General features: G+C 37.2%; 3 protein-coding genes across 6 annotated transcripts; 2 read left to right on the forward strand and 1 right to left on the reverse strand.

The window, feature by feature from the left end:
* Positions 1-1,469: 1,469 nt before the first annotated feature.
* On the forward strand, positions 1,470-12,941 carry LOC135583891 (probable glycosyltransferase At5g03795). 4 transcript variants are annotated; one of them, XR_010478995.1, is made up of 7 exons: positions 1,470-1,703; positions 1,802-2,101; positions 6,441-6,727; positions 7,928-8,160; positions 8,313-8,470; positions 11,676-11,764; positions 11,892-12,941. XR_010478995.1 is itself a non-coding variant. In XM_065081713.1 (6 exons), exons 1-6 carry the CDS (start codon positions 1,557-1,559, stop codon positions 11,991-11,993), a joined length of 1,227 nt encoding a protein of 408 aa, XP_064937785.1. In that variant the 5' UTR covers positions 1,472-1,556; the 3' UTR covers positions 11,994-12,941. The 4 variants fall into 4 exon arrangements, 2 of the variants coding, with proteins under 2 accessions (XP_064937786.1, XP_064937785.1); XR_010478994.1 differs by lacking the exon at positions 11,676-11,764 and having other exon boundaries at positions 1,472-1,703; positions 11,892-12,306; positions 12,618-12,941; XM_065081713.1 differs by lacking the exon at positions 11,676-11,764 and having other exon boundaries at positions 1,472-1,703.
* Positions 12,942-14,747: 1,806 nt separating this feature from the next.
* LOC135586800 (nuclear transport factor 2-like) lies at positions 14,748-20,505 on the forward strand. The gene is made up of 8 exons (XM_065084595.1): positions 14,748-15,043; positions 15,168-15,305; positions 15,440-15,722; positions 15,822-16,027; positions 17,891-18,026; positions 18,115-18,236; positions 18,330-18,395; positions 19,732-20,505. Exons 1-8 carry the CDS (start codon positions 14,993-14,995, stop codon positions 19,840-19,842), a joined length of 1,113 nt encoding a protein of 370 aa, XP_064940667.1. The 5' UTR covers positions 14,748-14,992; the 3' UTR covers positions 19,843-20,505.
* A 681-nt stretch (positions 20,506-21,186) lies between these two features.
* On the reverse strand, positions 21,187-25,410 carry LOC135592322 (serine hydroxymethyltransferase 4-like). The gene is made up of 4 exons (XM_065081715.1): positions 24,553-25,410; positions 22,987-23,377; positions 22,799-22,900; positions 21,187-21,678 (listed from the first exon to the last, which is right to left on the reverse strand). The coding sequence occupies exons 1-4, from the start codon at positions 25,402-25,404 to the stop codon at positions 21,434-21,436; spliced, it is 1,590 nt and encodes a 529-aa protein (XP_064937787.1). The 5' UTR covers positions 25,405-25,410; the 3' UTR covers positions 21,187-21,433.
* Between the last annotated feature and the right edge of the window lie 1,289 nt (positions 25,411-26,699).

A 26,699-nucleotide genomic window follows, 5' to 3' on the forward strand; every position in this document is an offset into this window, starting at 1 on the left:
CAAGCCCCCAAGCCAAATAGGGGCAAGCAGACTCTATCTCAATTATTCTTAGCTCTACTAAACCCTCTCCACCTATATTATTACCTTGAGCGTCGAAAGGGTCAGGTCGGGATATCCTCTCGATGTCGATCGCTTGTACATGGCCCAAGCGCATCTAAGGAGTACCTCAGAGTGACGCTAAGTATTTTTGGATAAGACCAAGGCACCCCTGTGATAATCCTAAACTTCATTCAATATACAAGTCGCACCTCAAGACGACCCCGAATTTCCTCCCGTAGAGCCATTGTGAACTAATAACGCGTCAAGAGTCTACCTACCACCTCAACTGCTCGCTCGAGCCACCTCATCCATCCTAGCATAGGCCTCGATCTGTACCTTCAAGATCGAACCTCAGCCATATATTTAATATAAATATTAAATATATATATATATATAATTAGTATTGTCTTGTTCTTTATTCTTCGTTCTTTGTACCTCACGGTTCTTCACGGTCAACATCCCTTCTTAGCCACTGTTGGAAGATAAGATAGCGGCATATGCAAGCTTAGACGGCCGTGATGTTGATATCGAACTTGGAAAGGAAGCGTGATGATAACGGAGGTAATGTTGATATTTGATGGCGGCAGCAATGGTTGGAATTTAATCTAACGGAATTGGAAAGTAATAAATGTATTAGAATTTGTAATAACGTCAATATATATTTAAGTTGGTGTGTGAATAATTAATCTTAATAATTAATAATTAATATCTTAATCTTTATACTTTAAAGACTAATATTGATCCCTACACTTATCAAAATAAAATCTTTAATCTTAATTTTTCTTACATCGTTGATTTTGATGATAAAAAAATCACATGTGTTGTCAGGTGCGAAAAGACACGAATGAAAAGGATAAACATATAATTTTATATAAACTTCTCATCTCATCTGAGGGGAGGACGTGCGGTTCGTGGAGTCAACGAAGTACGAAGTAACGGATGTCAGAATGGGGTTTTATAATAGTAATCATAGCGACGACGAGCCCTTTGACGGGGGTGTTGAGGATCTTGGCTCATGCGTTCTCGTCGGAAAGCGATAGTTTGTATGTTAACATAATATAGCGTTGAGAGATGGACTTTGGGAAGAAGAGTTACAGGTGATAGTGGACATATTAATGGATGAGCGGGTGCGACGGGGCAAGCAGGAAAGAGAAAAAAAGTTTATATAAATTAATAATTTAAGAGATAATAAAATTATATTTTTATTCTTTTTCATTTCGATTGACAACAAATACAATTTTTTCCGTCGATAAAATTAATAACGTACGATTAAATATTTTACTATCATAATTATAATTAATTATAATCATAATATATAATTACTCTTGGCATATGAATAATTAATCTTAATAATTAATGATTCTGATATGGTGATTGCAATTGACTTGGGAGATTATTTGATGTGACAATAATTAACCCTAAGAGCATATGTTTGATCTGTTGTTTAATTTTTGATGTGGGCATCCAGCTGATCGCTCCCGCCGCCCGATCGATCCGCCGAGAACTCACCAGCAACGATGGCCGGGAAGCCACAACACTCAGCTTTCGCGCCAGCCTGCTCCATCCGGCACTCTCTCCTCGCCGTCGCTGTCCCAGCCCTGATCTGTTTCGCCCTCCTCTCCCTCAGATCGCTCCGCTCCCCTCCCCAATTTTCCTCCCCTAAGGTACTGGGAAGAACCACAACAAACGATCTCTATTCTGTTTCAGATTCACCTTTTGTCTTCTTGGTTTCTTACAATGTCGTCGATTCTTGATGTTAAAGATGGCCGTGGCCGAAGTTTCCCGCGATTTGGCGAGCCCGGGATTGTCTTCTTCCTCGATCTACCACTCCCCGGAGGTCTTCTTCAAAAGCTACGCCGAGATGGAGGGAAAATTTAAGGTGTTCATTTACCCAGATGGGGATCCGAATACGTACTTCCTGACGCCGAGGAAACTGACCGGCAAGTACGCCAGCGAGGGCTACTTCTTTCAGAACATCAGGGAAAGCCGGTTCCGTACGGAGGATCCGGATCAGGCAGACTTGTTCTTCGTACCCATATCGTGCCATAAGATGAGGGGAAAGGTTAGTCATAGTGTGATTTCAAGCTAATTACATATTACCCCTGTAGTTAGTTATGTTTACTATCCTAATTCTTACATTTTAAAAAGTTACATTAAGATCTCTGTACTTACGAAAATAAAATATTTAACCCTATTTCTCTTTATGTCGTCGACTCCACTGACCGAAGATACTGCACGTGCTGCCACATGCAGAAAATTATGTTAAAAAAGGGATAAAATTATACTTTTGTAGTTGTTATTCTCACCATCCAAAGAAAATGCTTACACCCAAGCTGCCTTTCTCCGTCTCTTTGAGCTCTTCAAAGATGTCGGTAATGATGGTTTCCCCTCGAATGAAGTCGGGGAGCTCGAAGAGGACTAGGTGCACAAGGTGAGGGAGATCCGGCACGAGGAAGGACTTGTTGCCGAAGGTGGCCAGGTGCGGTCTGTTGCGGATGACATAGCCCATGATGCATACAGGGAATAGGCCCGACGCTTGGAAGGCGATGAGCGAGATGCTAAGATCGTGAGTGATGTAGGTGTTCCAGGGGAAGTGGGTGTCAACGACGACAAAGTTAGGGCGGTGGAGGCGCTTATGTTCGGGGCGTGCGAAGGGGGTAACGACGTCGATCTTGTAGGAATCAAAGGGAGGCAGTGCGTTGATGTTCTCGATGCTCGAGGGAAGGCTGCACTCGGAGGAAGGGAAGGGGTAGGGAGGTCGGAGGCGACAACGTCATCGACGGTGGTGTTGGCAGGGGTGATAAGGATGGTGGAGTCGATGCCCCAGGCTGCGAAGAGGGGGGCAATGTTGACCAAGGGGATCATGTGGCCAATGGCGAAGGAGGGGATGAAGAAAATGCGGATCGGCCTGGCATTGTTCTCTGAGGTTGCGGAATCCATCACATGCTTCCCAGGTGGAACACGAAACCACTCATTTAATGGTATTTATGGTGCTAAACCTACAAAGCACGTCCATTTCTTTAATCACACGGGGATTGCATGATGGACGACCACCAACTTCTTCAGTCTCATCTTCGATTAGGATCACCTACATCGCTTATGATCTTAGCGTCCCGCTCATCGCCTTCTAGGCACTGGGCTTCTTCCCTGTCTACGTCATGGGCTCCGTCATCCGCAACAGACTCCACCTGGCCACCTCCGACGATAACGAGCCCTTTATCGTTTCAGACCTCCCTCACCTCGTGCACCTAGTCCTCTTCGAGCTCCCCGACTTCATTCGAGGGGAAACCATCATTATCAACATCCTTGAAGAGCTCGAAGAGGCAGAGAAAGGCAGCTTGAGCGTATGCATTTTCTTTGGACGTGAGAATAGCAACTGTGAAATTATATTTTTATTCTTTTTTTCTAACGCCAGTGACAGCACTTACGGTTCTTTCGTCAATAGAGCCGATGACGTGATGAGAAACGAGATTAAATACTTCACTTTCGTAAGTATATGGATCCCAATGTAACTTTTTAAAGTGTAGGGACCGGGATGCTAAATAAACATAGCTAACTACATGGGGTAATATATAATTCGTCCTGTCATTTCTTGGTTTTATGCCTTTTCTTAGTTATTAAACTCAGAGCTTTGTGTTTCTATGGTTAGTACCAACTTACTACATCATTTTATCATTTCAGTTGAGCAAGGTTTCTTATGTGATTTGGAGAGATATACTTGTCTCACATCATCATTTTATCATCTATTCTCCTTAATTGCACTAGAAAAGGAACAGAAAGTATGAATCCAAGATGTGACTCTATCTCTGCCAAGAAAACTTTATGGACAAATGACTGAAGATTCATGTTAAATGGCTCTTACAGGAGACTCAGACAACTGAAGTGGAAAATGAAATATGACCCGAAGATAAGTAACTATAAAATTGCTACCCCAGACTCATTCTAGCTCACTTTGGCTCAATGAATAACTTGTAGAGATGAAAGGTCTCACACCTTTGTGCATCTCATGCATGGATGATGAGATCATGCCATTGTGAATTAAAATATGATCTAACACCACTCATTTATTTTGTGGGAAGACACACTTCCATTCATGAATTCTCTAGACTTCAACTGCAATCTCTTCTCCCTTATCATAAACCTCAAGTACAAAAAGAGAAAATTACCAAAAATAGAAAAATGCATTAAATCAAGGCATATGAATTGTTGCATCTTTATTTCTTTAGAAAAGGTTTATTCTATACTTTGACAACTAAAATTCCTTTATAAAATATTTGATTGATAGACTTTTTTTTTTTATAGTACCTTTAATATTGATGGATCTTTCCTGTTGGACAAAATCTCTAATCAACCTTTGAAATCTTCAATCTAGCCCAAGATGCATTTCTTTTTTTTTTCCTTTAGAGTCTCTAATGAAATATAAGATAAATCTCCTTTTCTTTTTTTTTTTTGGTTTGTTTTTTCTTCTTCTAGGCAATCTTAGTAACTGATATAGAATATTAGAAGACGCCATATGATAAATCATCACATTTGAAAAAGACCCCCCAAACTAGTATAATTTATTAAATAATAATAATAATAATAAAGCAAAATGGTATTGCATCACTCTCACATTTTATATTAAAATTTGGCCAAATATGGAAATGTTTGTTAAAAGATAAAAGGATGTGAGACTTGTGTGATCAGATGCAACCATGGGTTCATCTTGTATTTGATTAGCTCATTAGAGAAGTTGCAATGCAAAGAGAAGGGGGTTGTTGACAATTGCTTGGACCAAGTAGTACAAGAAACGAAGGATGGAGAGGAGAAAATACTAGTAGCAGTTATGGTAGTTTTGGTGATGCTGAAAGTCAATATTGGTTTTCCATTTCAACTATGAATTCCAGATATGTAAAGGTAGTATTGGTGAATATAAACCTTGAGTCTAGATGTATAAGGATGCTTACTCTATCATAAATGGGGTGCTGTTTAGGCCGAGATGTGAATATAGAGAAGAAAGGAGTTTCTGCTATGAGTTAGGAGTTCTAAATGATAATTCCTATATAGAAACATACATTTAAACTGACATTGCTTAGTACTTACTGGTTCATTTGTGCACATATTTCTAACATCTATTACTTTTCTCAAAGCAAAATTATCTTAAAATTAACATTTTATAGATCCACGAATTTTTCATTAATAATGATAATTTTCATCCAGCATTGTTTCACTTGCATGCATACAAATATCTCTGTTTCTCCAACAGATTTATATGTAGTTATTAGAATTCATGGCATAATTTGGTTTAACTATATGGAGATTTAGATGATTGAAATTTTGAATTAAAAAGAGAAGGCGGGTGACTTTGCCTAAGGTACTCAAATTTGAGTTTGATCCTTCGAGTTATATAAAAGTTCTTTGATTTTAGATGAACTAACATTCTGTGTTGATGAGTCTCGGAAGTATCATGGTGTGATCCAGATATCAAGCTGATTCAGAAGCTGATTGAATTTGCTACTGTAATTGATGATGATTGTATATATTCCTAATTTGAATTATATCCAAGGAGCAGAATTTCATAGATTAGCCAATCGATAGAGCCAGTAGTGTTGCTTGATATGGACTTGAAAGTCTGTTCGAACCAAGCACCTGTTTCTGATCATTAAGGTGGGACGGTTAGATATGAAGGAAAGTTTAAGAGAAGCCTAAGAGCCAAGAAGTTCATTGGAGTTGCGTAATTATTGGCTGCCATTTAACTTCTATGATCAATTCGTATAATGATGGGATGCATATCAGCAATATTTCTGTGTGGAGTATAGCAAGTGTGCACAGATCAAATGTCTTTTTGTTCCCTTGTGTGCATCAAACGATATAATATGCTACATGAAATTCATGCCATATTTTGTTCATTTATCTATTTGAGAATTCCTCTAGAATTTTTTGAGAAATCAAGCTATTTATTTAAAATGTGGAAATTGTGACAAATTAAATATTTTTTTATATTTTTTTATATATTTTTTATTTTATTCTATCCACTGGGAAGGAAGGAAAGAATGGCCATTTTGTAGTGTTGAGTGGGGGGAGGGGGTGTGAAGGGTGAGTCATTCATCATGTCCACTCCCATTCTGACAGTAAGCAAGTAGCCAAGCAGAAACATATTTACTAAGTCTGCACTTGAACATTTTAATTGTTTCCCAGTTAAAGATAACCTTTACTGGACATTAGTTGTTTACCTTTAGTGAACATTTCTCAGAAGCATGAATAGGTCTTATATATCAGTTTTACTTGGGTTGATCTTACAGTCACTGGAAAATTTTATATGAAATTTGGTCGTCTTATTATGTTTCCTGAACAAGAATGCTTTCTACTGCAACTTGTTTGATTTTTTTTTTTTCCTTGTACAAATGATTTGAATTTTGCAGGGAACATCCTATGAAAATATGACCATGATAGTACAAAATTATGTTGAAAGCTTGATTGGTAAATATCCATATTGGAATAGAACCTTGGGTGCAGATCACTTTTTTGTAACTTGTCATGATGTTGGTGTGAGGGCATTCGAAGGACTTCAAATGGTTATAAAAAATTCAATTCGGGTTGTTTGTTCACCAAGCTATGATGTTGGATACATTCCGCACAAGGATGTTGCTCTTCCTCAAGTACTGCAGCCATTTGCTCTGCCATCAGGAGGAAATGATATTGAGAACAGGTTAAATCTGGCTTGGTTTCACCCTACCAATACTAAATTTGAAGCCTGATATATTTTCAATAATTTTGTATCTATTGATGAAAGTGGATGTTGTAGGGATCTTTCTCATTTACCATTCAAGATTAAGATGTGATAAGTACCCAGTCATACTATAATTGCATGTTATTAAAGGATATACATAGTGTACATGTTAGTGGATGCCAAGCATAGATGCCAGAGCACATCTGCATCCATATTATGCAATGCATAGCATGTGCTATGCAAATTGTCACACATCAATCTCAGGCATACCTTGGAACATTCCCTCATGCAGGCTTGATCTCACCTAAATAAATGGTGTATTGTCGCATGGTCTTATCATGTGAGACCTTTATACATTTCTTGATGATTTGCATGCTTTTATAGAGATTATGTGGTATTCATAATCTTCCATCGATTAGACAATTTTGTAAATTAACTGCTTGCTCGCGCATTTTATTGAGCCAGTTCATGAAGTAATTTATTTATTGTCACCAAGGTCATGGATTGGGTTTACATTTTAACAGATCTGGGTCTCCTCAAATTTGCCTGCTGTTAACTTCTAAAAGGTTCTTTTCACACTTCATTAAATATGCTGGAGCTCGTGCTAGAGAAGTGGTCAAGGATGTTGGAGTTGATACTAGAGAAGTGGTCAGCTTTACATCCCTAGAAGTTGATGAATGTGCAGCATGGATTTTATTCTGGGATTTCTCATCTGTTAGAATAGGAGTAAGATTATATTATGATATAAGATCAGTTGGTGTTTGTTGAGATGGAAACGGAAGGAACTTTGATGTTTGATATAACCAAATGTGATTAGTTATTTGGTCATATAAGTCATATGGCAATTATAGCAAGAGATTTAATTTCTTGATCATTATATTTGGTTCATTGCTTTATACCAGCCTACATAAACCAGCTATTTTACATATGTCCAATGCTGATATATCTATGGGTTGTATGATACATTTATATTGATTTATTTAATTTAAATTATTTTTATTATTCCAAATATATGTAAGGGGTTTATTTTTGTCTTTCTATTGGTGCTAGCCTATAGTACAATTATCTTTTTGTCTCATAACCTTTTTTTTTTCTCTGATGACTATGATGTTCCCTTGGAACTTTGTTCATAATCTATAAACTTACTTTCATTTACCTTTTATCTTTACCAAACACCAGGACCATACTTGGATTTTGGGCAGGTCATAGAAACTCAAAGATAAGAGTAATATTAGCTCGTGTTTGGGAGAATGACACAGAACTTGCCATCAGCAATAATCGCATAAGCAGAGCTATCGGAGAGTTAGTCTATCAGAAGCGGTTCTACAGGACAAAGTTCTGCATATGTCCAGGTGGTTCTCAAGTGAACAGTGCTCGCATAGCAGACTCCATTCACTATGGATGTATTCCAGGTTAGAGTCCTACCATTTAATTACTCATGGTTAGATGGAAACTTTACAATTAAGACATTATCAAAGGCCTAGCTCACTTGAATCTTTTATCAGCTTTTGGTTGCTTCATAGTTGCAGTTTGCTGACCATGGTTTAATACTTTAATTTTGCAGTAATTTTGTCCAATTACTATGACCTGCCGTTTAATGACATCCTTGACTGGCAGAAGTTCTCTGTTATACTCAAGGAGAGTGATATCTATCAACTAAAGTCTATTCTGAAGTCTATACCTCATGAAAAGTTCATTGAGTTGCATAAGCACTTAGTTGAGGTATGCCATATTTGATTTCTAGTGTGAAGACTGGCTTGAAGCTGCTTAAACCTACTTTTATCTGTAAATTACACTGCTATTCCTTGAAATTTTGGAAATTTTCAGTTGTGTTCAATCGAAACCCTAAATGTTAATAAGGTATAAACTTTCAAGTTTCAATCAAATCCTGCAATTGGCTTCCATCCATATTTTTTGGAAATCTGACATTGTTGCACATTAGGGCTTGACTTGCCACCTAGTACAGATGTCAGCAAGAGATGTTGTCCATTGTGCCCATAGCTGTTGGCAAACAAGGCAAGTCTGGTGTACCCTACATTTTGGTTTTTGGACCATGCTAGACATGTCAGACAGTTTCTTTTGTTGAGGTGCTGAGTTTGCAAGTCAAGTCTTTTGAGTGTTATGAGTGCTATACACCAAGGCAAGTCAAGTCTTGATAGTATGCCTTGATTGGAACATTATTTGGAATTATAAAGTCCACTGAAAAAAATTGAAGATAGGGACCTGATTAGAATTTGTCCCAAAGTTCAAGAACTAGTGGTGTATTTAGGATTTCATAAACTTGTGATTCTTAAGTTGCAAAAAGAATGCCTTGAAGTAGTCTCAAGTAACTTGGAGTTGTTGTGGTGCAAGAGTGGCTTAAGTTGGATTTTTGGATCCTTGAATGAAGAAATGCCTGAGGATATAAAGAGACTATTGTCCAAGGATCAGCCTATGGGTTAGGCAGTTGTGAGTTGTAACATGAACTTCTAATGGTATAGGTGATGACTAAAGATCTGTAGTTGGAATGTAATTCCCTCGCTTAAGCTGACATGGGCCCATAAATTGTGACCTCAAGGAGAAGAAACAACCATAATGTGGTCATTTCTTGATCATGGTGTCCCTGAAGAGAAAGTGATAATGATTCCATTGGAAATGTTTAGAGCTTCCCTTGACATTACATTCTTTTCAATTTCCATGATCTATCAATATTTTTCACATCATCTTTTCTTCTCACTTCAATCTTTTAAGTTATTCATTTTGGACTACCTCATAGGACTTTCAACCAAGCCCCCTCCCTTCTTTTTGGTCCATCAGCTAATCCTTTTGAGTCACCACCTCTGTGCCTTTTCATGATAAGACTATGCACACACTCTTCTAACACTTCATATTGGTGGAGTCTCATGCACTTGATGACTCTTTTTCTTTGTTGGCTAATTCTTGGGTGGAGTAGTGTATATTTGTTATGTGGCAAATAGTTTATTACTTCCTAAACTAAGATTTATTATGTAATCTTCTTAACAAAGATTAGATATGATCTTGAACATGCATCAACTTAGCATAATATATGAACTATCTGGATTTTGGAAGTGAAAGTAGGATGTTCCTTAGTGTATCTAAATAATAAATACATAATTTATTATGTATGCGTGACCATAATTGCAAGGTAAATCACCTTGGAAATATAAATTTAAGTGCTATGATGCAGGACATTGAAATAAAGATGGGTTTTAATGTGGGTTGGGTTAGTGCCAACTGTGGCGTGAGATATCCATGTACTGTATGTTTTAAGTGTCATTTCTCTATGTATTGTTGCATAGACTGACAACTTTGTTTTCCAAACAACATAAGAATTACTGTGAGACATCAAGTAGTTTAGGCTGTTCGATATAAGATTACAGGAGAAAGGCAAAAGGAGAAGAGGAAAGGGAGAGTATGACACATGATAAATGGGAATAAACCAAAGGAGCTTGGGAAAGGCAAGCCAAGATATAAGATGGATGTCATAGGTCTGATCTTCCCATGAGCCTGGCAAGAGATGCAATGCAATGAGGAAATGAGAACAAGAAGATTGTTGCTATCTATATAAAACATGTTGAGAAGGGAGTCAGAATACTGTAGAGGGGGTCAGAGAAAAATTGATCCGGAAGATGCTACAACTATATTTGTTGAGTTTGTTAGTTCTTTACCATAACTTCTTGTATCTATACAAAACATGTAGAGAAGGGAGTCAGACTATTGTGGAGTGGGGTCAGAGAAATTTGAACCAGAAGATGCTACAAGCATATTTGTTGAGTTTGTTAATTCTTTACAATGACTCCTTGTACTTAATTACTTAATTTTGCAGAAACAAAACTAGTATCTTATTAATCCAGATGACGATTTGATGCTAGATATATTGTAATTTGCAAATGGAGCTAGTTTAGCTTTGAGTTTGGGCTACCAAGCCAAGTCAGGCCTTGCATTTAACAAAAATTTGAAGCGACGCCAGCCTTGAAGCCTAGAATTGTTTTAGAGACAGGCCTGGGGTTTGAGGAGGCTCAATATCTCTATCTTTACCTGTACTGTATGGAGTTTTTCTTTTCGTTATTTCATAAATTAGTGCATCTTGTTTAAACTGATTGTGCCCCATCTGTCTGAACATCAATGACTCAGTTTTAAGCATCATTAAAGTTGCTTCTTCTGATTTCAACTCACTATCTGTACAAAACTTCATCAACATTTCTCCTATAATTTCTGTCAAGGGAAATTGTTAACTTACACGGACCTTTCAAAAGAGTAAAATGCTAATTCTTTTCGATATCATATTCATTTTTCTTGGATTCAACTAACCATTTTGTGTCATGTTACAGTTGAAGGATTGTTGATACTAAAAATAGTTGAGTAGATCATATGTTTGATTTGATGATAAATGTTTACATTTTCTTATAGTGAGCCTAATAGAAGTTCGAGGATAGAAACTTCTTTCCTGATTTTTTTATCTTCATTGCTGTTCAGTCTTTTAACTGTGTCAATTAGCTGAAAGCCTAAACCATGTGTTATCCTAAGACTTCAACACTTAGTAGTATCATGAAGGAAATGTTAAGTAGGGAGAAAAATATGCCCAAGAGCAATAAATTTTTTTGGTTAATATCATGAAAAAGAATTGGCCCATGTATCTAAGGGAAACATGTTGACTTCTTCATAACTGAAATCCATATTATCTCGTAGGCCCTTGGAAATTCACCACGGACAAAACCGGAACCTGATTTATGTGAATATATTGTTGTTGGCATTTGTTCTAAAGCATCGCTATATCACTTAAATTATCCAAATAGTATAGTTAAAACAATGGAGTTTGACTCAGTGTTGATTTTGTTTTTGTAGCTTGTGAACTGTGGATAGATCTTCTCCACTGCTTATCAATTTTTAAGTTTGGTTGATGAAAAGTAAAACTTTTTATCTGCAGCATCTTTAATCTTCAACATAGTTTGACAGTGATTTCATGAAATTGGCATGTGGACATACTCCATCAAATGGAGCAAAGACAAAGTTATTGTTAAGTACCAACTTGACATCTTTATTTAAAAGGCTTATCTCTAATAGCTTTATCAAATTTCAAACACTGCCAAATGCTTTCATGTTTTGATTTTTGTTCTTACCAATACATTCAATCTGTTTTCAGGTTCAGAAGCACTTTGAATGGCACTCACCTCCAGTACCTTATGATGCATTCCACATGGTAATGTATGAGCTTTGGCTCCGACACTATGTCATCAAGTACTGAGTGAGACCAACTTCATGGACCATATATTTGATTTCACTTATGACCAAACTGTGAAATGATCCAAAAGATGCCCCGAACTCTGGTTTATATAGCTACGGAAGGTCTGCGAGAGCATATTCAGTTTTTGCTCATCCATCCCATGCAAGTGGATTAACCAATATTCAATCATATGGAAGTCTGAACCGAGAAGGCGGCAATTCTACAGGTTCAGAACTTGCTTCTTGAGCACCTTTTGTGTTCAGTTAAACATTGATAATTTGGCTCGAGTGACAGATGAGTGTGGCAGAAAGTAGGAAGAAATCTGAACTCAGAGGTAGGTAGCTCCTTTCTTTTGCTGGTGCTGCCTGGCAGCTGATCGGGTAATTTAGAGGGCACTCTCTATGTTTTCCTCAGTATTTTTGTTTTGTTATGGCTCTTCCCCGATAATGTGAGGTCCACTTTTTGTCTCTTCATTATATTTGCATAGATTATATTAGTCTTGGGTTGTGCGATGTAATCCCATCTGTTTTTGTACTAGCCTTTAAACCGATGGGAGATGACAAAACTATCACTGGTGGAAATAGGTTTTCTTATTTATTCCATTAAATCTTGTATTACCCTTTTTGCCTTTTTGGCTGGATACAGGATGTCCTTTTTCTGCTTTAAGCAGGAGGCTTTAAAATTGCTTCAGGGGGCAACACTGATCCGCTACTACGATGTATGGTTGATCACATTGTTTCAAGCAGCTTGGCCACAGTCAACAAAGAATTTGTGTGAGAGCTTTCTACCGCAACCTTTTCTGCTGAGAGCATTTAAGCACAGAACATAGAACATTCAGATGGTGATGTTGAAGCCTCTGAAGCAAAATACTGTGATAGATATGATATAAAGTACGTACAGTTTGAACTAACTGGACTTGAGCCATATTTGTTGCATAATTAATGAACAATTTAACCTATGCTTGTATCATATCTATCAGTTCACTGCTACAACATTGTTTTAATGCTGAGATGCTGCAACTCTTGAACCATGCAGGACCCCTCATCTTAATGCTGCAAATAGATACTGGGATTTATTAACTGTCTACTGCAAGGTTTAGAATAAAATATCTTTGGGGATGAAAATATTGTGGAATGTCTGTCTACAAGGTCTAAATCTATGTAATATTCTCGATGCGTTCTACTATTTTTCTCATTCAAATTTGTCGTTTTAGTTTTTTGTTCTTTTAGGTTGGGAAGAAGCAAGAGATAGGGAGATTATCAGTGTCAAATTGGGAATCACAATTAATTAGTAATCGATAAATAAGAAGAGTTAATCCCAAACATCAGTTGTCATACTGGAAACGTCCATTCCCATTCTATGGTCTATTTATGATCCTTTTCTATAAATTACTAGATGCATTAATCATGCTGATGTCACCAAACATAGAAGATTTATCTTTGGTTCATTCCAATCATGGAAGTCGGCCATTTTTTTTTTCTTTCGTTTTCGTCTTAGTTCTGATTCAGATGCCCTCAAATTCTTTACGGATGACCCTTGGAATCTTTGAGGGGATGTCCTGTAGTTAATTCCATAAAAGTCAAGCTTCAATTGATCGTCCACTTGTTATTCAGAAGGATTTGCTTTCTGCTAAGTCTAGATCTAAGGTTTCTGCCCATGCTAGTTTAAAAGCCATAAATGGTGCTATGATAATATATAGTTGAAGTTGTCATGGCATAAGACAAAAACCCGTAAGGGAGTTTTTTATCCTATGCCATTCGTGCTATTTTATTGTTGCAGGAGAGACTCATGCTAATGCTGAACAGTCGATTAATGCTATTAAGAGCTTTGGAAAACATTGGCAAGGATATCTTCAATCGGTCGAAGGTGCTTCGGGGGATATAAATTCTTGCTTGGTCAACTTCACTTTTACATGTCCAGGTGGTATTCAAATATTCTCAGTTTATAGTACAGTTTCATAATGATTAACATTGACTTTTAAACGGATATTTATGCTACTACTTTAATTTTTAATCGTAATAAGTTATTGGATTGATTTATCTGCTCTTCAATCCTAGTTGACTTCCTCGATTCGGATAAGCAACCTCAATGTATCAAGTACTTATTGATTCTTTTATAATATTATATTATTTTCGTGAATGTAATCTGATAGTCAATTGAACAATCGAAAAAATTCAAGATAGATATATTTACAACTGTTTGGGAAGATTCGTTCACCCATAACCTTTATGTCACTCTTCAAAATTACCTCTTTAGATCATTTGATAGAGTAATAAGATCTTAATGGATTTTTTTTTTTGGAAGAAAAAACGTCATATCTCCGTCATGCTTCTGTTCTAAGACGGTAATCTCCGTGATATCTTGGCAACCTTAGTGTATGGTTATCCTTCTTAGCTTCACACACAAGTCATACCATCCCTTCTTTCTTCATACGGAGTACGACTGTCGCCAATTTGCGTACGGGAGTCTGATGACTTCGATCGCGTGGTCTGCGCCATTCCGAAGCCTGCACCGCGAAGTCGGGTCTCCCGAACGTGTGAGCGGAAGACCGTGCGGCGCCCGGCAGGGTTCACGTTCTCTGCGACATAGCTGAGCCGAAGGAGTCGGGTTCGTGGGCCCGGCTTGGTTGGAGAGCGTCGAATGCCCTGAACCCTGAGCCTATTGGGGGTAGGGAGTCCCCACGCCTGGCACGTGCCCGTCGACGGTTTCCCACATGCGGGGCCTATATAAGGGGGTCGGCTCCATTCCCCCCTTCCTTAGAAGGTGAACGACGGCTCGGGCTGCGACTCCTGCTTCGACTTCCGTCGCCTCTCCTCTTTGGTTTCCTTTTACGGAGCTCGAAAACCCTAGAGGAAGAGGAAACCTCTCTCTCTCTCTCTCTCTCTCTCTCTCTCTCTCTCTCTCTCTCCATCTATACTCGGAAGTTTTATCTAGATCGTTTCGTCTCTTTCAAATTGGTCGCGTTTGAATCACAGTGACCGAGAACTCTGTCACCGCTTTCTACGGTTTTCGGTCTGGAGATGGAGGCCCAACCTTCGACTCCTGCTGAGTCTCTATACTACGCCCAAAGGGTAATAGATTATCCTCTATGTTTAGGATTGTTCCTTTATCAATATGATAAAGATTGGATTTTGTTTTCTTTTTTGTGTATATATATATGTTTCTGTCTGTCTTTGATTTGGGATCTGGGTTTAGGTCGGTGAAACGTTCGTTAATCGGTATTATCATTTTCTTCGCAATTCTCCGGAGTTGGTTCACCGATTCTACCAGGAAAGTAGCAGGCTTGGCCGTGCTGATGACCATGGCAACGTCACCTCCATCACGACCATCGATGTGAGTGTTTGAGAAGTTCAGATGTTTCTTGTTTCAGATTATCCTTCTGATGACGGGCTCCTCAATCTGCACTCTTGGTTTGATTCTTGTATACATAATCCTCGCTCTGTATTGATTGAATTGATTGGTAATAGGCAATCAACGAGAAGATAATGTCGATGGACTTCTGCACGCTAGAAATAAAAGCGGTGCACAGCCAGGACTCTTTTGGTGGTGGGATGATGGTCCTAGTGACAGGGTTTCTCACCAGGGTGGACAATGTCAAGAGGGATTTCGTCCAGTCCTTCTTCCTGGCTCCCCAGGAAAGGGGATATTACGTCCTGAACGACATACTTATGCATGCTGGAAAAGTCACTCCTCAATTGGAGAACAAGGGCTTGACGAATGGTGTTAGCTCACCTGTTGTGCCCGAGCATGGTTTCTTTCGTGAATACTAGTTGAATTGTCATGTATATTTTTTGAAATTAATCGGTTGGCTTGTTAAGTATTGATTCTGATCGGAATATTCCCTTCCAGGACAAGAAGAAAATGTCTCGGTGCCCATTGTCAAAGCGAGTGGAGTCTGTAATCCTCGGAGCAATGGGGAGAGCTGGAATTTGCAGGAGGAAGAACCAGGTAATGAGGTCGTTGATGAAGTTTCAGATTGTTTTCAGGCTGTAGGGGTTAAATCAAAAGATACGAGCGTTCAACAGGAAATGGCCAAGAAAACATACGCTTCAGTAGTAAGTGTTTTATCTTGAAATGTTGCAATGTTTTTTAGTTGATGGACGTTTGTCTTTTATGTTATGCTATTTTTGGTGGCATGCAATATTTAAAGTCAAAGGCTATAGTGTGGGTTCTTATTTAAGATGTAATTGATTTCTTTTCATGAACCGAGTAAAAAAGCGTAGGATTGATGATACAAGTGTAAGTATAAAAATCATTATTATGCTACTGTTACGCTGAAAATTTTGATATCAAGATCTAAAATCAAATAATAATATATTTATTTTATGATGAGTATCTTTCGATGTCATTCAGAAAGCTTTTATCTGATTTACAAGCACACCATCGTCGTATCCGAAATTTATAGTGATGTCGATCTCTAAGAAGAATTAGACTCGTTTTCTTCTCTATTCTTATCTTTCACATGACCGTTATTAGCAATGGATTAGGGACAAAGATATGATGAGAGAAGATCTGTAATCTCTATAAGTAATTATGAGGGTTCCTCCCATTAAGACCTGAGAAATCATATCATAATTGGACTTTCTTTCTATTGGTCGATAATCGTAATCAGAATCCAATTAATTTACTTTTTAGAAATGTTTATGATTGGATTATGATTACTATTATCGGTCAATAGAAAGGAAGTCTAATCATGATAGAATTCCTTAGGAGATGATCTTGACGGAAGAGACTCTTATAATTAGTTCTCATAGACCATTTCTTCTCGCCTATAAATAGACAGGACCTCCTAGGGACTAAACACACAATATGTAGATAAGTGGATAAAATGAGATGAGGATACGTGATATTATTAAGAGATTACAGATATTCTCTCATCTCCCCTTAGTTACATGAACTAATCAATGAGAAAGTACAAATATTTTCTCATCATCTCTTTGTCCTTAATCTATTGTTCATAACGATCCTATGAAGGATAGGAAGAAAGGAGAATACGAGTCTAGTTTTCCTTACAGATCGATATTGATGTAGCTTTCAGATCCAATGACGGTGTGCTCGTAAATTAGATAAAAGCTTTCTGAATGACATCAAAAAGTATGCATCGTAAAATAGATCTATTATTATTTGTTTTTAGATTTTGACATTAAAGTTTTTTTGCATAACAATAGTATAATGATAATTTGTATGCTTACAACAAATGCAAAGAGAGAAGCAGAGCAAATAGGAAGCATGCCCAATACCGAAGAAATGATCTTTTAAATTAAATGTACATTTAAAAAAAAGCTGAAAACACCTCTATTGAATAAATTATAAACCTATGATTACGTTATTACTTTTTATTAAAAAAATAAAATTGAGGACCTGAAAAATAACCTCTAAGGATATGCAATGGAACATATGTAGGACATGAGAGCTTGTCTCCAGAAGACTTTGTTGCACAAGTATTGATCATATATGCTTGTAGTTAGGTCTTTGACTTATTATACATGTGTGTTATCTACATACTGTCATGTTATACAAACATCTTGAAATTCAATGAGAACTTGAAGTGATCTAAACATCTTGATAGGTATTCTCTCTTCTAATGAAACACATACTGCCCATCTGTGTCCACAAAGGTGCTTATTGTTTTTAAGAATATATTACATTATTGATCGCTAAAATGGTTTGTTTGAAGGAATTCCTTGAATGCAAGAAATACTTCTAGTCACGTTGACATTCCCTATGGTTGCTAAACTTTGAAAAGATATGTCCTCGACTTATTCGATCAATGTTCTTTTTATGTTTAGTTTGGTGAGAAGTTTCATATAGATACATGTTTCCACCATCTCAAAACAATTTTTAGTCCAAAGATTGAAATATCATATTCCAGCACGTTGATTGTATGAAAGAAATTCAGTATGTCTTGGTGGACACAGGTGAAAGCTAAGAAAGACCTTCCTTGGGTTTCAGTGGTCAAAACAGAACAACATCCAATCTCTGCTCCTCCAGCATCTAATGGGCCTACTTTCAGTTCTAGTGCTTCCAGATGGCAGAAAATTCAGATGGCAGAATGTAACAGTGATTTTTTCATCAAGATCTTTTTCTATTTCTAGCTTTATAGAGATAATTGTTTAAAAATTGTTCACTCTAATAAATTCAGCTGATGGTCATTCCATATATGTGAAAAATTTACCTTTGGATGCAACACATGCTCTACTTGAGGAGGAGTTCAAGAGATTTGGTCCTATCAAGGCTGGTGGCATACAACTTAAAGGCAACAAGGTTGTTTTTGGTTATTCAATGACTTATTGTTTTTTGAGGATACCTATCATTCTATGTTTCTCATCATCTAATAATTAACATTTTAAATTGAAGCTACAAAGCACTTGTTTTGGTTTTGTGGAGTTCAAATTGGCTGGTGCTGTCCGATGTGCAATAGAGGTCAGTTTCATTTACTCTTATCAACATAACTTCTTTTACGTTGCATCTTTAATTTGTTTCTGATGGTGTTCGAGTATACATAGCTCATGTTGTTGATGCTACATTTTCATTTCTGATTCTTCGGAATGCTGTTCTATTTTTCATTTATTATAATGCTGTAGCATACTACATTATTTATATTTTTCTACTCTTTTTTTTTTTTTTTGCTTTTCTTCAGTATTTCTCAGTCACTTTGACAGAGCACAGTCTACTGTTCCATAGGGTTGTTGCTATATGCAAATAGCCAAGTGATAACATAGAACTTATGGGATGTTGGTATTCAGGTGGATGCCTGAATTACAAATGAAAAAAGAGAAGGATAGTAGAAAATAGAAGAGAATATGAGTTTCTTTGACCTCCTAAAAGATCACAGTGATGGGAGCCATATGTTTTCGGCTGCTTCCATTGTCCAACCAGAGTTAGCTTTTTGAGCCTAGGTGTAGAATGACTGCATCCCGTGTGTCCACCGAAATGAATGGAGTTTAGATGTGCAGATTCAAAATCCCATTTAATGAGGAAACTTGGGACCCCCAGAAGAACTTAACTAGTAGTCTTTCAAGCACTTCTTCCTCACATTCCATCATCGTAGCTATTTGTTATGCCAAAACTAAATGCTAGTTCGGTATTGACCCTCGCATGGTTTATGATTCAAAGTCAGATGGTATTTATAAATTTAATATCATCAGATAGTACTTGCTACTTTCATGAGATTTTATAGCACTGGTACTTAGTTTTTGGAGTCTCAATTCCTGACTGAATCAACAACTAGGCTATTTATGGTATTCTATGTGATTCATTTTAAAATTCTATATAAACACAATATATGATAGATTTTTGGACTTGATATTTGCTTTACATTCATGGAAGCTACTAGTACATTTTCTACTGTAATTTTACACACTTTGTTATTGTATCTTCTAAATCCAATTATGTGGATTTATATGTAGTAAAAAGATGAAATTGAAAGATTTTGCTGAAATTCTTCATTAAAAAATTTTCTGAAAAACTAATTTACTTTATATGGAATTCTGTCTATAGATTAAGCATACTCCCACATTCACAAATTACAAGAACCTTCTTTGGATGACACCATTGAGACCATAGACTTCCATGTATGATTAGATATTGTCTCCATGAAAATTCAAGTACAGAATGCTTTTCAAAAACCATCATAACAAAAAGATAAAAGCAGATAAGGTTACATGAAGCTGGTCAAATTAAACAATTGTCAGGTGAGTCCCATCTAGTGCTTTTGATTATTAGCATCTTTTATGTTGATTAATTGTTAATATTTCAGGCTTCTCCCATACTTATAGCTGGCCGTCGAGTCTATATCGAGGAAAAGAGAATATTTGGTTCAGGAGGCAAGTCTGATATAACTCTTTATACGCATATTTGCATACAATAGACTATGTTCGTAATTGTTTTATTTATCGAAGATAACTGTTTGACATTATATCACTTGAGAAAAAAGAAGAAGAATAAACTGATGAATTTGAACTAACCGTAAATGACTTTATTTCTTACAATGTCGGTGCAGCAAGCAGATTAACCAATTAGGTACACAACCTAGTGAATACAAAGCAAATTATTGCCAAAGACTTTCAGCACTAGGCTAACAAAAGACAGCATCATGCATGCACTTCCTTTTCCAACGAAACCGGAAAACTTTCATGGTCATCCATCATATTGTGCTCACTGTTAGTGTTCTGCAGTTAATAACAGAGGAAGATTCCCCCTCGGTGAAGGGGGTGGGGGAACCAAAAAGATGGAATTAGCGAGAGGTTCCATAACAGATGAGATATTGTAGGCAGCATCGGAAACAGGAGAGACTCTTCAAATGGAGTCGATAACGGATCTTGGAGAGTTGATCAAATTGACCCAAATGATGGCCAGGGAAGCCATTACGGATCCAACATCAGTTAAAACTAATGAGCTTTTTTCATCAGGCCCCCTAATCAGTTGGATAATCCAAAGTCATTACAAGGTTTTTTGAACTATAAGGTTCATTTTGTTTGGATCTTTGAACTTATTTTTGCCAATCCTAAGCAACTAATTTTCTAGTGGCTAACATATATATTAGTCTTTCAATTTGGTTCTGTTCTCTTCTGCTAGTTTTCCCTCAAAATTTTCTTTGGCAGTGGAAATCTTAAATTTAAGTTAATAGTGCATGTGCATCTTTCATTCAGAATCAGTGTTTCCTTAGTTGGCATTTTGTCGTTTGTATTTGAAGTGTTCAATTTGCAACGCATGGGATGGAAATCTGATCCCACTTGCTAGTTTTCATTCATACTAAGGATCTGAAAAGTGAGATTCATGCTTTCTTTTGCACATTTTGAGGAATATATATGAAAGAAAAAAAATTAAAAACTAATGATGAACACTCACAAGGTTCCAAGGATTTATCGGAAATAAGCCAAATGAGTAGGCTCATTCCCAATATTCCTCGACATAAAAATCACAATCTTTTCCTGAGGTATGCTGCTGTTAATTGAAATAAGTATTCCTTGGATACCTGCTTTGACTATGGCAACCATCCCAGAAATCCATATTCTTTTATACGGCATAGATTGTTTGGTTGGAACGAGCTTATGAGGTTTATAACTGGTAGTTATATAACTGGGTAATTAGGTCAAGTTCTACTTCTAATTAAATTGAAATATCCAGGAAACAAGATAATATTTCTACATCACAATGATGGAAGTCTTTAAATACTGACATGCATTATGATTAACCACCACAGGCAGCGCAGTAACAAACAACAAATGATAATATAGATTTCTGAAAAGAACTACATGCATCACAAGAAATGGTAGGATAAATATTTTGAGAGTACATCAACTAGCATCAGATAAGGAACATGCTGCTCTTTCCATGGGTACATCTCAAAAAAGATTTGGATTGGCAAACAAAATGTTCAACTGTATGATGAAATAAGCAAATTTGTCAAAAGAAAAGGGATTCTTGAACATGCGCCTCCTCACACAAATTTTAGTGTCCTAGTCCTTGTACTTCATTGCGGACATTTGAAAGCCAGGCATGTCAAACGATGCAGAAAACTTTTCGACTGCTGCCTTGAGCTCCTCGATGTCCTTGTTGTTCACCAAACCTTTATTGAAGTCCTTCAGCAGCTTTCCATGTTCCTTCTGAATGCTCAAGCAGAGAGTCACAGCCTGGTGAAGGAACTCAGCAATCTGCTCGAAATCCTTTTCAACCAAGCCCCGTGATGTCATGGCAGGAGCGCCTGAAAAATGAGACATAACCGAAGCAGATCTAAATGCACTAACAAGAGATAAGTTTCTCATAGACTCATGCTGCTCAGAGGTAACAGTAATAAAATAGGTCTTAAATCACACAAGACCTAGAATTAATAGAAGATTAGACAGTTGCGACTGCTTATATTATTTTCAAAAGGAACCCTGATGAAATTTTCTTATTATATCAGGATGGCATCACACAGAAATTGACAGAGGGATGGAGATTAAAGGGTCTTATCATTCGATGTTACATATGCACTTGCCACACACAAGGAATGTATCTGTTTCTGTATTGATAACACTTGGTGCCAAAGTGGCAAATGAAGGCCATAAAACAAATTTCCAGAATTAAAACATTTAGATCAACTCAAGACAGAATCGATCTAACCTCAAACCAGCTTTTAACTGAGATATGGCTGCATCAAACATACAAAAGTACTGATTGCTATTTTCCATTTTACCCAAGTATAAAGCAGATAAGCAAAGACATATACCGTCTCAAAATTCTTGATAAAAATTTGACCCTTTTGTCTCATCTACATAATGTTTTGTTCACCAAGAATTCTATCTTTGATTTAATTGAGGAAGAGAATCATCGCCATATACAGGAGTCGTCATATGAATTTAATTGTGCGAACCAGTTTTGTGGAATAAGTTCACTCGACTAGTTAGTTGTGCTCCTGGTACAAAATGCAGAGTTCTAATTTTATCTGCAGGATTACTAACAGGAGAAAGTCTTGGGTGAATTAAGAATGCTGTGTAATAACTACAAATTGTTTAATATCTACTTAAATATGACATTTCTTACATGAGAAACAAGTATGACAGCATTTTGAACTGATGCCGTCAAACTTATTACTCATGTAAGAAATGTCATATTTAAGAAGATTTTTGAACAGATCCTGCAGAATATTGAAGACGCCATATAAACCTAAAAATGTAACTTTTTTTCATTCTTGGATTTATCATTTATCAATAGATATAACTAAAATATCTCTCTGAAAGTTGAAAACCAGCAATTATTTCAGATATTTCACAGATCAACATCTTCAGAGGCATTAAAAACCTGATGCAAGTAAATCATGCTCCAAAAGGCAGTGTTCTTACCGATGCGGACACCACCAGGAGCCAGTGCACTGCTATCACCAAAAACTGCATTCTTGTTAACAGTAATATTGCAAAGATCACAGAGTTTCTCCACCTTGTTTCCTACAAATATCCAAGGTGAAGAGAAGAAAAATTTAAGAAAAATAAATAACAGCAAGCTACATAAAAAAAAATGTATTTGGTTGTACCAGTCAACCCAAGAGGTCGAAGATCCCAGAGGACAAGGTGATTCTCAGTTCCATCTGTCACAAGCTTGTAGCCCTTGCTCATTAGATAATTCCCGAGAGCAACAGCATTGGCCCTGATCTGCTTGGCATATGTTTTGAACCCAGGTGACATGGCTTGCTTCAAAGCTACAGCCAAAGCAGCAATCTGATGATTGTGAGGACCACCTTGGAGAGCTGGAAACACTGAAAAGTTGATTTTGTCCTCGAAATCGTAAACAGCATCTTCTGGCTGTCCTTTCTTTGGAGGCTTAGGGCCTTTCCTGTAGAAGATCATTCCAGACCTTGGTCCTCTGAGACTCTTATGAGTAGTGGTAGTGACCACATCACAGAACTCAAAGGGGTTTGCAGCTTCCTACATTGGAGAATACCATTCTAATCAATAAAGTGCATCAATGCACACAGGCCAACAGGTAGTTTCTCATCAAAAATAAAAAATTAAAAAAAAAAAGGCTGAAACAAGCAACTTCACCATCATTCTAACTTTCAACTATCCTGAGTAGCAAAAGCCCAATCCTAATGATCAGAAATATAACCTAATAAGAATTATTAAATAACTAAATACTAGATTGTTCCATAAGAATGAATTAAAAAAATGTATTAATACTCATGATCTTTTGTTGCATCTACAAAATGAAGGAATATGCATCTCAACCAACAAAGCACCAAAACCAAGTCAAAATTTAAGAGTACATACATATCAGCACTGAATTGTCCATGTTTTATTACCAACAGCTCTCATATGGATGAAAGCAAAAATATCAAGATCAAAGCATTAAGATCTCATCTATATTATTCAAAACTGTCTTCATTGTCAATCAACAATCAATAATGATAACAAATTTACCAATTTAGTGATTTTAGCCATCATCAATTAACAAACAATCAGGAATTCAGATCTAGTTAGCAACTAATGAGAAGGCTCATAAAAAGAGTATATAGAGTTAGTATACGTAATGCTATCTTTACTGGTAGATCTGTTCCATATAATGTTGGTATGAGTTTTGGATAAAAGCAATCAACAAATAGTAATTTAGATATAGTTACCAATTGATGAATAGGTTCTTGAAAAGAGCATATAAAGCTAGTATATTTATCTGAACTTGTAGATCTATTTCACATAATGCAAACATGTGCGTGGGCCAAAAGCAATCAACAAATACTCAAAACCTCAGATCTAGATGCCAACTGATAAATAGGTTCTTGAAAAGCGCATATAAAGGTAGTACGTTTAATGCAATCTACTTGTAGATCTATTCCACACAATGCAAGGGTTCTACCAGATCCATCCATTGAAGACGGATCTATAGAAATCTCAGTGAAAAACCGAACGAAACAACACTCGATCAATCCAAACACCATTCTCCCCGATCCATCAGATCTACCTTACCGACCACATCCGACCAAAACGCAGAAGTCAATTAGAACTGTTTTCGGAGGCCAAATTGTTATCAAGATCTGATTTTTCGATCGAAACCGATCTTAAGAGAAAAATTAAGACATAGGACGAACAATATCAGCATTCATTACCTGAGCGGCTACGAGGCCACTGATGTGAGCCATATCGCAGAGCAACAAGGCCCCGCACTTGTCGGCGATAGATCTGAACTTTGCATAGTCCCAATCCCTAGGGTAGGCACTGCCACCGCAGATGATGAGCTTGGGGCGAAAGTCGAGGGCTTTCTCCTCGAGCTTGTCGTAGTCGATGTACCCGGTCACGGGGCTGACCTTGTAGGGGAGGCTCTCGAAGTAAATGGAGGTGGCGGAGATCTTCTTGCCACCGGAGGTGTAGTAGCCGTGAGTGAGGTGTCCGCCGGAGGGAAGGTCGAGGCCCATGATGCGGTCATGGGGGTTGAGGAGGGCGGTGTAGGCGGCGAAATTGGCAGGACTGCCAGAGTATGGCTGGACGTTGACGCCCCACTTGGCGGGGTCGAGTTGGTAGGCGGCGAGGGCGCGGGAACGGCAGAGGTTCTCGATGGCGTCGATGTGCTCGTTGCCGCCGTAGTAGCGGTTGCCAGGCATGCCCTCGGAGTACTTGTTAGTGAGAGCGCTGCCGAGGGCCTCGATGACGGCGAAGGAGGTGAAGTTCTCGGAGGCGATGAGCTCGATGCCGTGAGACTGGCGCCGCTTCTCGTGTTCGATGAGGTCGTGGATCTCCGGGTCGACGGCGGAGAGCGGCGAGAGTCCCCATTCGCTCACGGACTCCATGGGTACAGCAGCCGGGGCCGGAATCGTAAAGCGAAGATGCTGGACGGGGAGAGGGAAAGGGGGAGAAGGACGATGAGGAAGAAGTCTTCCGAGGGGTAGGGGTGAATGGCGGAAATGACGGTGTGGGAAGGGCGTCGGATTTATAGGAGACGATGTGAGGGTTTGTGCCCGCATGATTTGGTTGGTTAGTGTGGCAGCGAAGAGATGAGGGTTTTGCATCGAATTAAAATTACTCATTATATTATATATATATATATATATATATATATATATATATAATAACCCCCATGTTTTACCTAATGATTTTTTAAAGAAAATAGTAAGATTGTTGAAATCAATTTTCATCATTTTCATTTATTTTTCGAAAAAAAAGGGTTTTCTTTATGACGTTAACATGACACATCAGATCTTGTAATGACCAGAAACTAAGTGATAATTAATTTCTTTGAGGGTTGGTGAGAAGAAGACGTCTGGCCAAACAAAGATCTCACTCGAGTTAGGTGTACACGTTCGAGTCATAGGGACTAAAAACGTCACTTGCAAATAGAAAATATGATGTACTGTTCTCAAAACTGGCTGTAACAAAAAATAAAAAAACACTTTGGTCCTCTCGGTAACAAAAACATAAGACAGTCACGTGAATGGTTTAGGGTTGGTGAGTGGCAACTTTTCCATCTTAACATGGCCAGTGCTCAAAGACCAAATTTGCATGATTGTCTATTTTATTATTAATTATATATTATCTCATATAATTAATTATTTTTATATTTTAAAAAAAATATATATTGAGATCTTTATATTTATGAAAATAAAATAATATTTCTCCTTATGTAATCAACTTTACTGATAAAAATATGTATTGACTCTGTCTCATTTTGAATTATCATTGAGTATATATGATATTTTGAGTCGATGACGTGAGTTACTTTCATAAATATAGGGATCTAATATAATTTTTAAAAATATAAAGATTAAGATGTTAAAAATAATTAATCAAAAAATAAAATATAATAGTCTGTTTTTTTTTTTTTGAACTACTGTACTTTTGTTTGAATATGCATTGATTCTTTTCATTGGTTTTATTCACTCGATGGTCATTTAAAATGGACTCATTCCTCCTATTTTCCCATCAACAACCATTTATACTCAAAGATCTAATTTGATCTACAAAAGGAATAGCAAGGCCAAAATAAACTAAATTGGAAGTGAAATATAAAATAGTAATTGAGTTACGTATAAAAACAAATCACTCATAATTGTTTCTTATCAACTACGTCTCTTTTCAAAAGTTAGCAGGCCACTCTTAAGATGATAAAAAAACAAGTATGTTCTTATCCTTTTATTCGTTGTTACAGGATTCAAGTGTGAATCTATCAAGATTCGACGTTAAAATTTCTAAACTTGATGTTTGTAATTTTTATTATGAGATAAAAGATAATAGTTCAACGAGATAGACAATAGACATCCTC

This window comes from Musa acuminata, chromosome BXJ1-9 (assembly GCF_036884655.1).
Source record: "Musa acuminata AAA Group cultivar baxijiao chromosome BXJ1-9, Cavendish_Baxijiao_AAA, whole genome shotgun sequence".
NCBI classification, from domain to species: Eukaryota; Viridiplantae; Streptophyta; class Magnoliopsida; order Zingiberales; family Musaceae; genus Musa; species Musa acuminata.